The sequence below is a fragment of the Rhinolophus sinicus genome, linkage group LG15 (assembly GCF_036562045.2).
Source record: "Rhinolophus sinicus isolate RSC01 linkage group LG15, ASM3656204v1, whole genome shotgun sequence".
Taxonomy (NCBI): domain Eukaryota; kingdom Metazoa; phylum Chordata; class Mammalia; order Chiroptera; family Rhinolophidae; genus Rhinolophus; species Rhinolophus sinicus.
This window is the reverse complement of record NC_133764.1, coordinates 42,330,614-42,343,702: the sequence shown is the minus strand read 5'-3', so window position 1 is coordinate 42,343,702 and position 13,089 is coordinate 42,330,614. Positions and strand designations below refer to the sequence as shown.

Genomic DNA, 13,089 nt, shown 5'->3' with positions numbered 1-13,089 from the left:
AACATCTTTTGGCAGGTCTAAGGAGTAGGGGTCCTGGTTGGGGGTTATAGCCTCGCAGCCTTTGATTACCTTCCACCTGACAAAAACGAATAACCTGAGGGGACAGCACGCTGCTGGGTATTCTGTAAACATCCCATTATCACACAACTCAATGAGCAGTCTTTACTTATGCTTACAAGGTACCTCCCAACAGCTCACTAAGCTGCTCTTCAATAACGGTGTATCATCTGTGGCTTATGAAGGTAACCAAGGCATGTCTTTCGAATAGGAGGCTTTGCCAGAAAGAGGGAAGAATGGCTTTTCAATAGCTGGGAAGCCAGGAGATGAGGCCAGTGCCACGGATGTTAACCTTGGAGCCTCATTCAGAGAAACGATGTTTCATCGCCAGAAGGCAGCCATGAACGCTGCTTTTGGGTTTCCCACCCCTTGACTGGGTTCTCCCTGATTGGAAAGTTACCGAACCTAAGTCTGTGTGTATACAGTGGCACTCCTGAAGAATTTGACTCTGGAGTAGATTATTTTTTAATACCCCCTCTCTAAAAAATAATTATTTTTCAGTAATCATCACACACTATTCAACAACAATCATTTTTCTTCAGTTTCCAAACAAATAATTTAAACATGTCAACGATAAAGGCATTATTCAGATTCAACAAACTATTTCATATATGAGCGGAAAGTTGCACTTACTAAAAAATATTGTGCCTTGCAGTTCACATTCCGCTCCAGTGTTTTAAATTTTAAGTACAAATAAAAACTCCAAATAGTCACACAGAATGACATAATTGAAGTAATTCAAGTTCTGTTTCTTTGTGTTTACAACCACAGTGCTATCATTGTTTATTTTAAATCAACTGTTTAAATTCAGGAATATGTACGACTACAGGTACTGGAGAGAAAGCCTGCCCTACAGCGAACTCCACCAATTCTGAACCCTGAGGAACATCCTCTGGGAACAAACACAGCTGAGTAGCTGAGTCCCTGTGTGTTAGAGGCTAAGTGAGTAACTCTAAGTCCCCCCGCCCCCATTAACTTCTCTTTAGAATGCATTGCTTATTAAAAGGCACGTAACAAAAATGTGCTCATTTAAAGATTATACATATATGATTAAAACACAACAGCAACCACAGGAATTGTTTAGAGCTTAGACCAATAAAATATTTTTTTCAGGGAGGAGTTAGTTTTTTACTGGCATTTTAGAATTCCCAGCACATAGAGACAATAAAAAGCAGATCAAACTTTTGGTGGGTTTCATTACTGTTACTAAATTGTCCACAAACAACGTGCCCCCTCCTGCCTGCACCCCAGGTGGACCACTGCTAACAAGGCTTCCTTGGTACACCTCTGACTAGGTAGGTACTGAAGCTTCACACGTGTTTCCCAAGTGGTTGACTGGCTAGAGACAGCTGTGTTGCTTGGGCCAGGGGTTAGTATGCAGCACAGGAGAGCCATGCACCTCTGAGAAGACGTGGTGCAAACGCCCATCCAATAGGAGTGCTCCGTATTGGAGAGCTGCAACCTGACCCAAGCAAACGCTCTCTGTGGTGAAGCATTTCTGCAGGTTTCATGTGTACTCATGCTCAAGCTGTGTCTTGGGGTACAACGTGCTGCCATTAATATCTTTCAAAGGTTTGCAGGGCCTCCTGGGATTCGAAGGAGTAGTATTAGGAACGCGCCATAGTGGTATAACTGAGCAGCGCTCTTCCTTGCAACCTTTAATAGCCTAATGAAAAATTGTGATAACAAAAATAGTACTACCTTTGTACACTTTCAGAGTCTAGAAGGCACATCTAGGTCAAATATGTGATTTTATTTTTACAAAAATATTTCAGACCTGGTTGTACTGTCCTTATTTTACACATGAGTAAACTGAGGCTCTAAGAAGGCAGGTGATTTGCAAACATCCAGTTGGTGTGCAATGAGGTGGGACACAACAGCATGATCTTCCGAGTCCAGTGCAACTCTCCACTACACAGCTTTAAAGTACGGTAATAACAGGGACTGTCATAAATGAGATCGAAACAGGAATGCTCACAGCTTACAGTAAATTTATAATCTGTTATTTATAGGCCAGATGCCATTACATTTAATCCGCCAGAAAAACCCTTTTCCATCTTGTCCACTTGGCAGAGTCTGGTCCCACAGGCAAGCAAGGTAGTTGCTTTCTCCTTTGTCGGCCCATTCCAGTCTCACATCCCTGACCAGGCTAAATTGTAACCCCTGATTTGCATGTCTCTCTCTAACCTTGTCTATGAGCTCCTTAAGATCATTCTGTTTGGATCCCCAGTGTCTGGCATCTATCAGGCTCAGAGTAAATTTTCATCGCTCCACATCCCAATTTCGGGGAAATAATACAACGAAGATATTTGTAATTGTGGGTGAGTCAGTGTAACATCACCCTCCTATGCTGAGAAAAGTATATCCATTAAGGCCCATTTGCTTTCTCTTACAGAGAGATCAGAAATCTAGCAAAACACACTTAGATCACTATTTCCAAACACTGGTGTAGAGAACATAATAAAATTATCCTATGAATAAAATCAATATTCTATTTCTTAATGCTGCTAAAGATATCTCCCAAACCAATCTTACATCCCACTAGCAAATGCTCAGAGAACACTGGAGCCAGAATGGGTGTTTGGAAACCATGTAGCTCCATATCCTGATTTTATCACTGAGGAAATCAAGACACTGAGATACTGAGTGACTTGCCTAAGATTTCATGGAAGACCAAGCCAGTGAGCGCTTTCCAATATTCCTCACTGCTTCCATGACCCAAACAAGGAAGACTGTAAAGACAAAAGCAGAGTCCAGGAACAAAGGATGGGTGTGCTGACTCGCTGACTCCCTTCAAGGAAATTCGGCTGATAACACACGGACCTACGCAGTAAGGACTGACCGCCTCCAGTAGCAGTTCCCTTGACCAAACAATAGGCCACAGGACTCTGTAAAATGCAAGTTGCATCCCTTAGAGAAACTAAAAGAAAATGCTACACTCAAACAGAAAGATCCACATATACTTTCAGAGCAAGGAAATTGATGTCATAAAATTAATGACATCAGGAGGGGCTTGATTGTAGAACATCCGACCTTCAGAATTATAAGATAATAAATCTGTGTTGTTTTGAGCCACTGTTTATGTTAATTTGTTATGGCAGCCACAGGAAAATAACACAATGACAGAATATAGCACTCAACTGGGGTGTATTGAAGGATGCTGGGAGGTTGGTAAGCTTAGGGGCTGTGGGGTCCTCTTCCCTTCAAAGGGAGGCTGAATAGGGGTTGGGATGATCATGTAATGCATTTCTGAGTGGGAAAAGCCTGTGTCCTGAGTGGGGAAAGCCAGTGACAACAGTTGGTCAAGGGAGAAGTAGGAGGTCGGGAAGATGGAGGAAAGCAAACAGTGAGCCTGAGCCAGAGGCCAAAAGGCAAGGTTAGTAAACACGAGGACATGGGCCTGAGTAGGGAGAGGCATGAGAATCCAGGGTCTGGGGCCAGCAGACAAAAGGGCGGGGGGTGGAGGGCCGCGGAAACAGTTGGAAGAGCAAATGTGGGTGGCATCTGGATGAGGCCTTGGAGGCTGCTGGCCACACAAGCCTCTACACACCTTGTCCTGTGCACCTCACTGCATCCTCCCTATGTCTCCGTAATGGAGAACAGCTCTTCTCTGCAACTAGCTGCCCAGACCAGAATCCTGGGAGTCAGGTATAAAATCCCTCCCTCTCCCTCACCCCTTTCATTTGTTGTAAGTCTGGGAACATTGGCTGAGAAATCTGAGGTGGGGTGGAGCTTTCTTCTGAGGCTACTCTTCATGTAAAGGCAACAACAACAACAAAAAGAAAAACAGTATCCAACCCAAAGAAAATTATTTCCTACTTCTCGATTTGAAGAGGTTAGGCTAGAACAAAGCCTGCTTCATCTTCAAATGCCACAATGGGATCAATCTGGAGCGAGCATTTAGCAAACTTTTGTGGTTTTCAGCTATATGAAAGCATGAGGGGCACGGTTTCCTCTATGGAGGAGTGACGGTGACGGTGGTTGGCCAAATTCTCAGATGGCCCCCGAGAGTCCCACCTCCTGGGGTACATATGTAACCTGTGCATGTTGCGTATAGCAGGGATTTGTGTATATGATGGAACCACTCCTATGATTAGGTTACATTATATGACGATGAGGAAGGGATTCTGGAGATATGAATGAGGTCTTCAATCAGATGACTTTTAGTTGATCGAAAGGGCAGTTATCCTGGGTAGGCCTAACTTTTAAAGGATAGTCAAGGCCTTCCTGGAAGGAAAAGGAGAGATTCAAAGCAAGACACTTTCCCATTGGCCTTGAAGAAACAATCAGCCATGTTGTGAACGGCCTGTGGAGCAGGGACACCTACAAGAGGAGCCTAGGGACTCAGTCCTATAACTACAAACTGGACTCTGCCCAGGACCTGCAAGAGCTTGTCCCCAGATGAGAATTCAGCTGGACCGACAGTATGTGCAGCGTGTGAGACAGTGAGCAGAAGACCCCGCTAAGCCATGCCCAGACTCCCTGACCCAAGGAAATGGAGACCATACATGTGTGCCCATTTAAGCTGCTAAATGCATGGTCATTTGTTATTAGCAATCGAAAACTAATATTTTAACTAATATTTTCTAACTAATATGCACCATTTGCTACGTGGAGGAATAAGAGGCATGAACGACCCAGGCAGGCCATCCTAGATGGCAAGGACCTCCTCTCCCACGCCCCGCCTCCCACCATCCCGCTTGCTTGACTTCCTAGGAGGACTGCTGGGAGAAAAGAGAGCTCCTATTTCAGCATGGATCTCCAAGAAGCTTCAAGACGTTCGAGATCATCTCTTTTCGAAATCCCAGCTCCTACCTCAGTGCCTCCTCTAAAGATAATGCCCAGTTTCCTTACTGTTTTTGGATAAGTGGAATGTGAATAGATGGTATTTGGCACACATTTTTCTGAAATGTGTTAAATGTGTATATATATTTATGTTAAATTACAAATGTGTTATGTACATATGTGAAAGAGATATGTACTTTAAATGCTGCTAAACAAACCCCATAATTAACCCAATTTTTTTTTTTTTTTTTTTTTGGGTTTTCACAGTCTTAGTATATAGGTGCTTACCATCTGTTGCCTGGATGATAAAAAACGAAAAAGAAAACACATCATAGGTCCTTCTGCCTCTGATGTCCTCATTGAAATACAGTATGTCCCCATTACTGTAGCCATAGCTGGCTTTTTGAAATACACATCTGATTGTGTCTCTCCAGAGCTTAGAAATGTCTTCTAATTCCCCTATTTTTAAAGGGACTGTGTCCAAGTTCTTGAACATGGAACACAAAGAGTTTCACGGCCTGGCCCCTGACGAGCTTGCTGGCCTTCTCACTCAACAGGCTCCACTGTGTACCCTGCTCCTTACACACTCAGAAGTACCCAGCAACCCCCAAGCCCATGGTGCATTTTCAACCTTCTTTGCCAATGTTGTCTACCTTAATATCCCCCACTTTCCCCACCTCCTTGACTTGGAGTGGTCCTGAACGTTGTTAAGACCCAGTTCCCTCCTTCTGCTTTGTACAAAGAAACCTGAATTTCGAAGAATGCGTTGGGCTGCAGGTGGCAGAAAACCTAATTTAAAGTGGCTCCAACAATAAGAGGTTTGTTATCTCACTTAAGAAAATCAACGCCAAGGCAGTTGCATGGTTAATTCAATGCTCAAGTTGGCCATAGAAGATGTGGGTTCTCTCCAACGTTCTGGTATCTTCAGTGTGGCTTTTGTCCCCAAGTTTGTTCAGCTGGCTTCCCCTCACAAGCCATGAATAGAACTGTTTAGCACATGTTCAAATCTGTGTTAGTGTATTAGTCAGGATTTTCCAGAGAAACAGAACGTGTGTGTGTGTGTGTGTGTGTGTGTGTGTGTGTGTGTGTAGGGAAAGAGAGAGAGAGAGAGATTGATTTTAATGAATTGGCTTATGTGACTGTGGAGACTGACATATCTAGATTTGTAGGGTAGGCTGGCAGGCTGGAGACCCAAGGAAGTGTTGATGTTGCAGCTCAAGGCCAAAGTCTACTGGAATCACAATTCCCTCTTCCTTGGGAGACCTCAGTCTGTTTCTCTCAAGGCCTTCAACTGATCGAATGGGGCCCATCAACATTATGGAGGATAATCTGCTTTACTCAAAGTCCACTGATATGAATGTTAATCTCATTTAATAACTATCTTCACAGAAACATCTGGAATAACGTTTGAGCAAATATCTGAGTACTGTGGACTAGCCATGTTGACACACAAAATTAATCACTGTCAAGAAAGAGGCTGAATCTCCATGATTGGTGTAGATATTAGCCAAGAGTAACCTTCTAGGGCTGGGGAGGGGCTCCTTCCCTGAACACATGGCTGTGGGGAGGATAAACAGTCAAACAAAATTGGGGCTCTGTCTGCAAGGCAGACTGTGGTTATGGGTGGGGTTGGCTGAAACTATGGATTTGAGTGGGAAGACGACAAAGTCTATTAAACACCAGGCAGGCAGAAATCCCAGTACTTTATGGCCTCCTTTACATGTTCCATAAACTCTGTGAGAGCCCTTGTTATGCTGAGTCACGGGTTTATGGCTTATTTTCCTTTAGGTTGGGTTCGCCCTTGAGTAATAACCATGTATCGGTGACCTCTTTATCAACAGCCCCATACATAGCGCTCAGTATCAGGTGGCTACTCTATAAATGCTACTGAATTGACCAAAGCAGGCTATTCTGGTGCTAAATCAGCCTGTGCTTGCTGTTGCTACAGAAGCCATATATTTCTCTCCACCACAAGCTTTGTTAACATCACAGACAGACAGTTGTCATACCAACTGACAATTATTTCTAGATATTCTTATAAAGAACTCAAGGGACAATAAAACGTGTCCAAGTAGTGTAGTCATACGAAGTTCTCTTCTCTTTCACACATCCATAACGTGAAAAAAAATCCCAGTGGCAAAGTAAAGAACACTCTCAGCCTTATCCTCAGTAATTATAAGAAGAAATGAAGGGTCCACTGTTTGCCCTATGCACCAGCTCAGATAAAGTAGGTCACTTGGAGTCTGTCAGATGTTAGGGCCTCAGGTCCAATTACTTAATTCAAAAGTTCGCATGACTCCCATCTTTTGAAAAAGAGTTGGAGTTCCTAAAAGTTTAGCAAGTGAAATAAAGAATCAGATACGCCCCCTTCTTTACCCAGGAGCCAAAGGTCTTAGGGACTATTAAATCCAGAGGATGATAAAGTTACCTCTCAGGTGGCCACAGTGTAGAGACCCATTGAGCTTATGAATTCAAGGAACACTTACTAAGCACCCTCCATGTTCTCGGCATCATGAGAGACCCTCATTTGCTTTAATACATTTTCTAAATTTTAGCTGTCTTTGCTCAAGCAGAAAAGTATCAAATAGCTGGTTATGGCATTACTAATAAAAGAATAATAGTTAAACCAAGGACAATTGACAGGTACTGACTCACACCATGCACCAGACGTGGCCATCAGCACTCTTCCTGCATTATGGAATTCAATCCTCACAAAACCTCGTGTGGCTGATTTGTTCCTCTTCTCCATTTTAACAGATGAAGACACTGCGGGGCTGAGAGTGGGGAAGCAACTGGCTGACACCAGTCCCACCAGTAGCAATATCCATAGAACCCAGACTCCACTCTGGGCCTGCCTGATTCCAGACTCCATGTTTGGAACGCCGCACCTACGGCTTCCCATCTAGCAGGTTTTATACGTATTATCTCACTTAACACTGGAAATGAGGGAAAGTTCAACTCTTTTAAATCAACACACAAAGGAAAAGGAAAACGTCTTTCCTGTGCTTATTAGATGCAACAACAAACTCAAAACAGAGCCTTGAACACATGTAAAGAATGTGTCAACTGAGGGGAAAACATCAAAAGAGAAAAATGGGGCAGAAAAGCAAAATTCTGCAGTGCCTAGCCAGTATTATCCACGAGCATTTTAATCACTACAGAGGAAATTACTAGTTTAGCAAGACTTATTATAACCTGGAGGAATGCCCTTTGTTGCTCTAATTCCATCATCACGAAACACAAGAATACAATTAAAAATGTAATTTCTGGGATAGCTTGAATATGAGAAGCAGATTCCTCAGGAAAAATAATTTACAAGCATTGTATCCATTGGAAAGGGACATTCTCAATTGTAAATATGAAATGTCATGTATCTATGTATGCCATATGAACATAGCTTGTGTCAATTAAATTGTTATAAGATTATTAGAAACCTGATAATTTCTGGGTGAATTAATCAAGCCCAGTTTCTATCCTACTGAGCCAAGGAATAAATGTACCCGAGTAAACTTATCAAGTTAATAAAATGAATTTATGAGGCTATTTGGCAGTACGCTGGCTTTTTTCTGGATCACCCACTCTTCCTCACCATGCCCACTTTCCTCTTATAGGAGAGTTCCAAGAGTATGGATTATTGTCCCACAAAGCAAATGAGAAAAGTAGAGCTCAGAGGGGTTTAGTAACTTGCTTAGCTCTGCATAGTAACGAACTGGAGAACAGGAGAAGAAGACATCACAGCCAAGAATGAACCAGGTGACCTGGAGGCACTGCTCTTCCTACTTCCCACCAATTACAAAGATCCCAGCCGACACTGGCAGGCCTCTGTTCTCAGTACCTGAGTGAGGACCCCACATTGGCTCCTCTTGAGAGCTTTATTTCTTACCCTCTCACATCTAAGCAGTTAAAATACTTTGAAATATCTCATCTACCTTCCCTTCCATTCTTCTGTTTAACATTCTTGCTCTTTCCCTTGCTTCTCTCCCCACTAAAGTCTTGATGCAGCAGAAGGATGAGGTCCACAATTAGGGTAAGAATAGTGGGAAAAGGTAAGAACCTTCTACCTTTCTTTTAAACCAAAGTCACAGCATGTTTCTGGCTCCATCTCATCTTCAGATTTTCCCCCCATGCTGACAGTATCCACTCTGCCTGTTATTTTTAGCTGGTGCTTGGCCCAATCTACTAAATCCCTGACTATGGATGCTACTGAGGTGCCATCAGTGACAGCATGCATCCCAGCAAGCCTCATTGCCATGGTCAGCCTTTCCAGATTTCCTGTTTCATGAATGTTAAGAAATGGCCCTTTCTCACTTAACCAAATTCCAGTAGACAGGGCTTCAACCCTCAATCCTCCATCACCCACTTCTTGACAGAGTTGCCTGTAAGACCTTGGGATATAGGCTCACATAGAAAAATGTGGTCTTGGTTAAATTGCCACTCACTTAAGCTTTCTTTTGCTGGAGTATTCATCCAACACATAAGTGATACCATGCCACTTTTTGCAAGCCATCCCATGCCACGTAGCAAATGCAAAATTCTGGAAATAATACCATATGCCATCCAAATTCTTTTCTTAAAAATAAGAATAAATGTATTTTACCTGGAACAAAGCTTCCCTGGACCACCTCCTTGTATGCCCACCAGCCTTCATGGATTTTTGGTGAATTCTGTTGAGCTGAAGGAAAATAAGAAAGAGTAAGGTAATGACAGAGAAGTAGTGTGTCTTGGCTGTCTGAGCAAGAAGCGTGAATATACATAACTCTTTTTACTCAAAAGTCATACTACAAAATGTAATAGCAACCCCACTGCTCCTTTTTTGCAAATAGATTATTAACCTATAAATATCTTGTCATAGAGTTTTATGAAAATCACTCAGGATAATTCTATTGAAGAGAAAAAGATAGTAACTATATTTAGCCTATTGTATTTAAGCCTATTTAAATCCCCTGTTACTTATCTCTACCACTGATTCACCTCTTTTCTCACCCATTCCTTACACACACACACATACACACATACCCTCCACTGGAATTGAGGAGAGGAGGCTGATCCTATCCACAAGCCAGGCAAGAACCATACATGGGCACAGAACACTTAGAAATGGAGAGGTAGGGTGTTTGCTAAAAGGGCTAAGCTAATAGTAACAAGTGTTGGAGAGGCTGTGGAGAAAAAGGAACCCTCATACACTGTTGGTGGGAATGCAGACTGGTGCAGCCATTATGGAAGGCAGTGTGGAGGTCCCTCAAAAAATTACGAATAGAATTACCATATGACCCAGCAATCCCTCTCCTGGGTATCTACCCAAAAAATCTGAAAACATTTATACATAAAGACATGTGTGCTCCAATGTTCATTGCAGCTTGGTTTACGGTGGCCAAGACATGGAAACAACCAAAATGTCCTTCGATAGACGACTGGATAAAAAAGTTGTGGTATATATACACAATGGAATACTATTCGGCGGTAAGAAAAGATGATATAGGGACATTTGTGACAACATGGATGGATCTTGAGAGTGTAATGCTGAGCGAAATAAATCAGACAGAAAAAGCAGAGAACCATGTGATTTCACTGATATGTGGTATATAAACCAAAAACAACAAAAGAACAAGACAAACAAACGAGAAACAAAAACTCATAGACACAGACAATAGTTTAGTGGTTACCAGAGGGAGATGAGGGTAAGGGGGATCAAATGTATGGTGATGGAAGGAGAACTGACTCTGGGTGGTGAACACACAATGAGATTTATAGATGATGTAATACAGAATTGTACACCTGAAATCTACGTAATTTTACTAACAATTGTCACCCCAATAAATTAAAAAAAAAAGGGCTAAGCTAGAAGAGGGAAGGGTGTAACCAGCCAGCTTTCCCCAGGCCCCAGGAAAATGTAAACATAACATAAATAATCATGGTGAGGGCTTAACATTATGGGGAAAAAGGATAGAAATACCAAGAAACTGGAACATATCATAGGGATCTGAAAGCTCATACTGACATGACCTCAGAATAATCTTTGACATTTATGACAGTTGATGGGTGAATTAGGGCAATTCTATTCCATGTGGGTGTACATCCCAAAGTATAGGTGACATATAAACTTGCATTGATCCTCTTACTAATTAAACTGCATTCATATTTCAGCTCTCAGTCTCATTGGAGGAAAATAAGGTAATGTCTACCATACTTGTAATTTGGCCAGTATATAGCAAATTTCTGATTTCCTTTCTTTGAATCTTGTTCCCTTTTCAGTGTCCTTTTTCAGACTCAACATTCTGGGTTAGAGAGAATGGTACAAGAAAATGGGTTTGAAAGCAAAGCTTTGTGTAGAGTGAGGATTTGCTAAATTCCTTTGGCTTCCATGTGAGCTGTGATCGCTTAGCGCCACAGTACAGAAGATACCTTTTCTGCCTATGACGTTAAGACACTGAGGCTTGCAGTTGTGTGATGAAAGAGGGTTTGTGACATAGGACAAGTGAAAGACAAGCCTGCTTTTTCTGGAGTTGACAGTGGGGCTAGGAGACATGAGAAACAAATAGAAGAGGGACAAAGAACCTATTTAAGGCTCTGGGAGAATATCACATTTCAAGGTGCATCAAAGTACAGTGGATTTCCCAGTACTTTGAATTCCCATGTGTCATGGAGAGAGCCCGGATGTCCCCCCAGTCCTTGAGGAAGATACTGAAGGCAGCTGAATTGAAAGCCAGTGTATCTGTTCCGGGCAGCAGGCAAAGGGAGCAGTGTCCTGAGATCAGAGGCTGGAGAGGTTCTGTCCAACCAGGGAGCCAAGTGGAAGAGTCAGGAAGAGTCAACAGTGACTCCAAGTATTTGTAGCACCAGGAAAAGACAAGGAGATCCAAAGTTAGCCAGGAGACCTTTAGGCCTGACCAAGAGGAGAAACCAGATCAAGAGTTGTATGCTTGCAAAGTTCACGAAGGAGGTGAACAAAGGACATTTCTTTAGAGTTCAGAACGATTCTAATTCTCCCTCAGGCCTTGGCATTGCATGATCCAGCCTCAAGTTTCTCCCCAACTCATCAGAGGACCCTCAGAGGAGCAAGAGGGGAATCCCTAATTCACTCAGACACAGTGGCCCTGTTTTGAAACAAACACTTTGCAATGTTCATCTTGATGATAATTAAATTCACAGGCAGTATATCCTACTGAAAAACAAACAAACAAACAAACAAAACCCCCCACAACTCTGGTATTACAGCTTAGCTCTGTTGGACATGGAGGATGCCCCAAGCCTGGAATAGATACACATTTCTGAAAGCTCAAAAGCATGAAACTAAGGGACACCACCTAACAGCTTTGTATTAGATATTAGCCAGGATTGATTTTCCTTATCAAAGACAGGAACTTCTGAGTTTTGATAAAACTGGAAGTCAACAGAGACTACAGGCATTTATAGCACTGGGGAAAGACAAGGAAATTTGAAGTCAGCCAGGAGAACATTAGGCCTGACCAATCAAGATTTTATCCAATCAGGATTGCTGCCTGTCATTGAACAATTTAAACCGTAAATACAGCCTTCACTTTTTATTCTCAGAGCCACCTGTGTGGGAAGCCACACTCTCTTGTATACATTCCATCATTCCAAGTAAGAATCTGCACAGCACTCAAAAATTGCTGTGTTACATTAAGTTTTTTTACCAAGTCGTTTTAGAAAAAGTTTTGTTTACAGGATTTACGCACATTTATTTCAAACGGCCAACATAGTGCTTTAGCTATCATATAAAGGAAAAATAAAGAAATGCAATGGATAATAATATATATTTAAAAGTGTAAAGATGCTTGATTATGCTTCATTAGAACAGAGATTGGCAAACTATTGGCTGCCAACCAAAGATGGTCCAATGACTGTTTCAGTCCTGCCCAAGAACTAACACTGATTTTACATTTTTAAATAGTGTTAAAAAAAATCAAAGAAGGATACTGTGACATGTGAAAATTATATTAAAGGCAAATTTTAGTATCCATAAGTCAAATTTTATTGGAACACGGCCACACCTATTCATTTATACATTATCTATGGTGCTTTCTCACTACAACAGCAGAGTTGAATAGATGTGACTGAGACCACTGGGCCTACAAAGCCTAAAATGTTTCCTACATGGTTCTTTACTGAAAAAGTTTATTGACTGCTCATTCACACACTTAATTAAAAAAAAATATCAATAATCCATGTCACGCTTTAACTGTAAAAAAAGTCAAAGGCAGGGAATGCAATTTATACTTGACTGAA

At 42.0% G+C, this 13,089-nt stretch overlaps 1 protein-coding gene across 1 annotated transcript in view; it reads right to left on the bottom strand.

Moving 5' to 3' along the window:
• The window catches only part of CA10 (carbonic anhydrase 10), a 448,736-nt gene that overhangs the window by 359,944 nt on the left and 75,703 nt on the right, over nucleotides 1-13,089 (bottom strand). Inside the window, exon 3 of the mRNA XM_019731018.2 lies at nucleotides 9,440-9,514. Coding sequence (XP_019586577.1) covers nucleotides 9,440-9,514 — 75 coding nt within the window. The remainder of the gene's footprint in view (nucleotides 1-9,439; nucleotides 9,515-13,089) is intronic.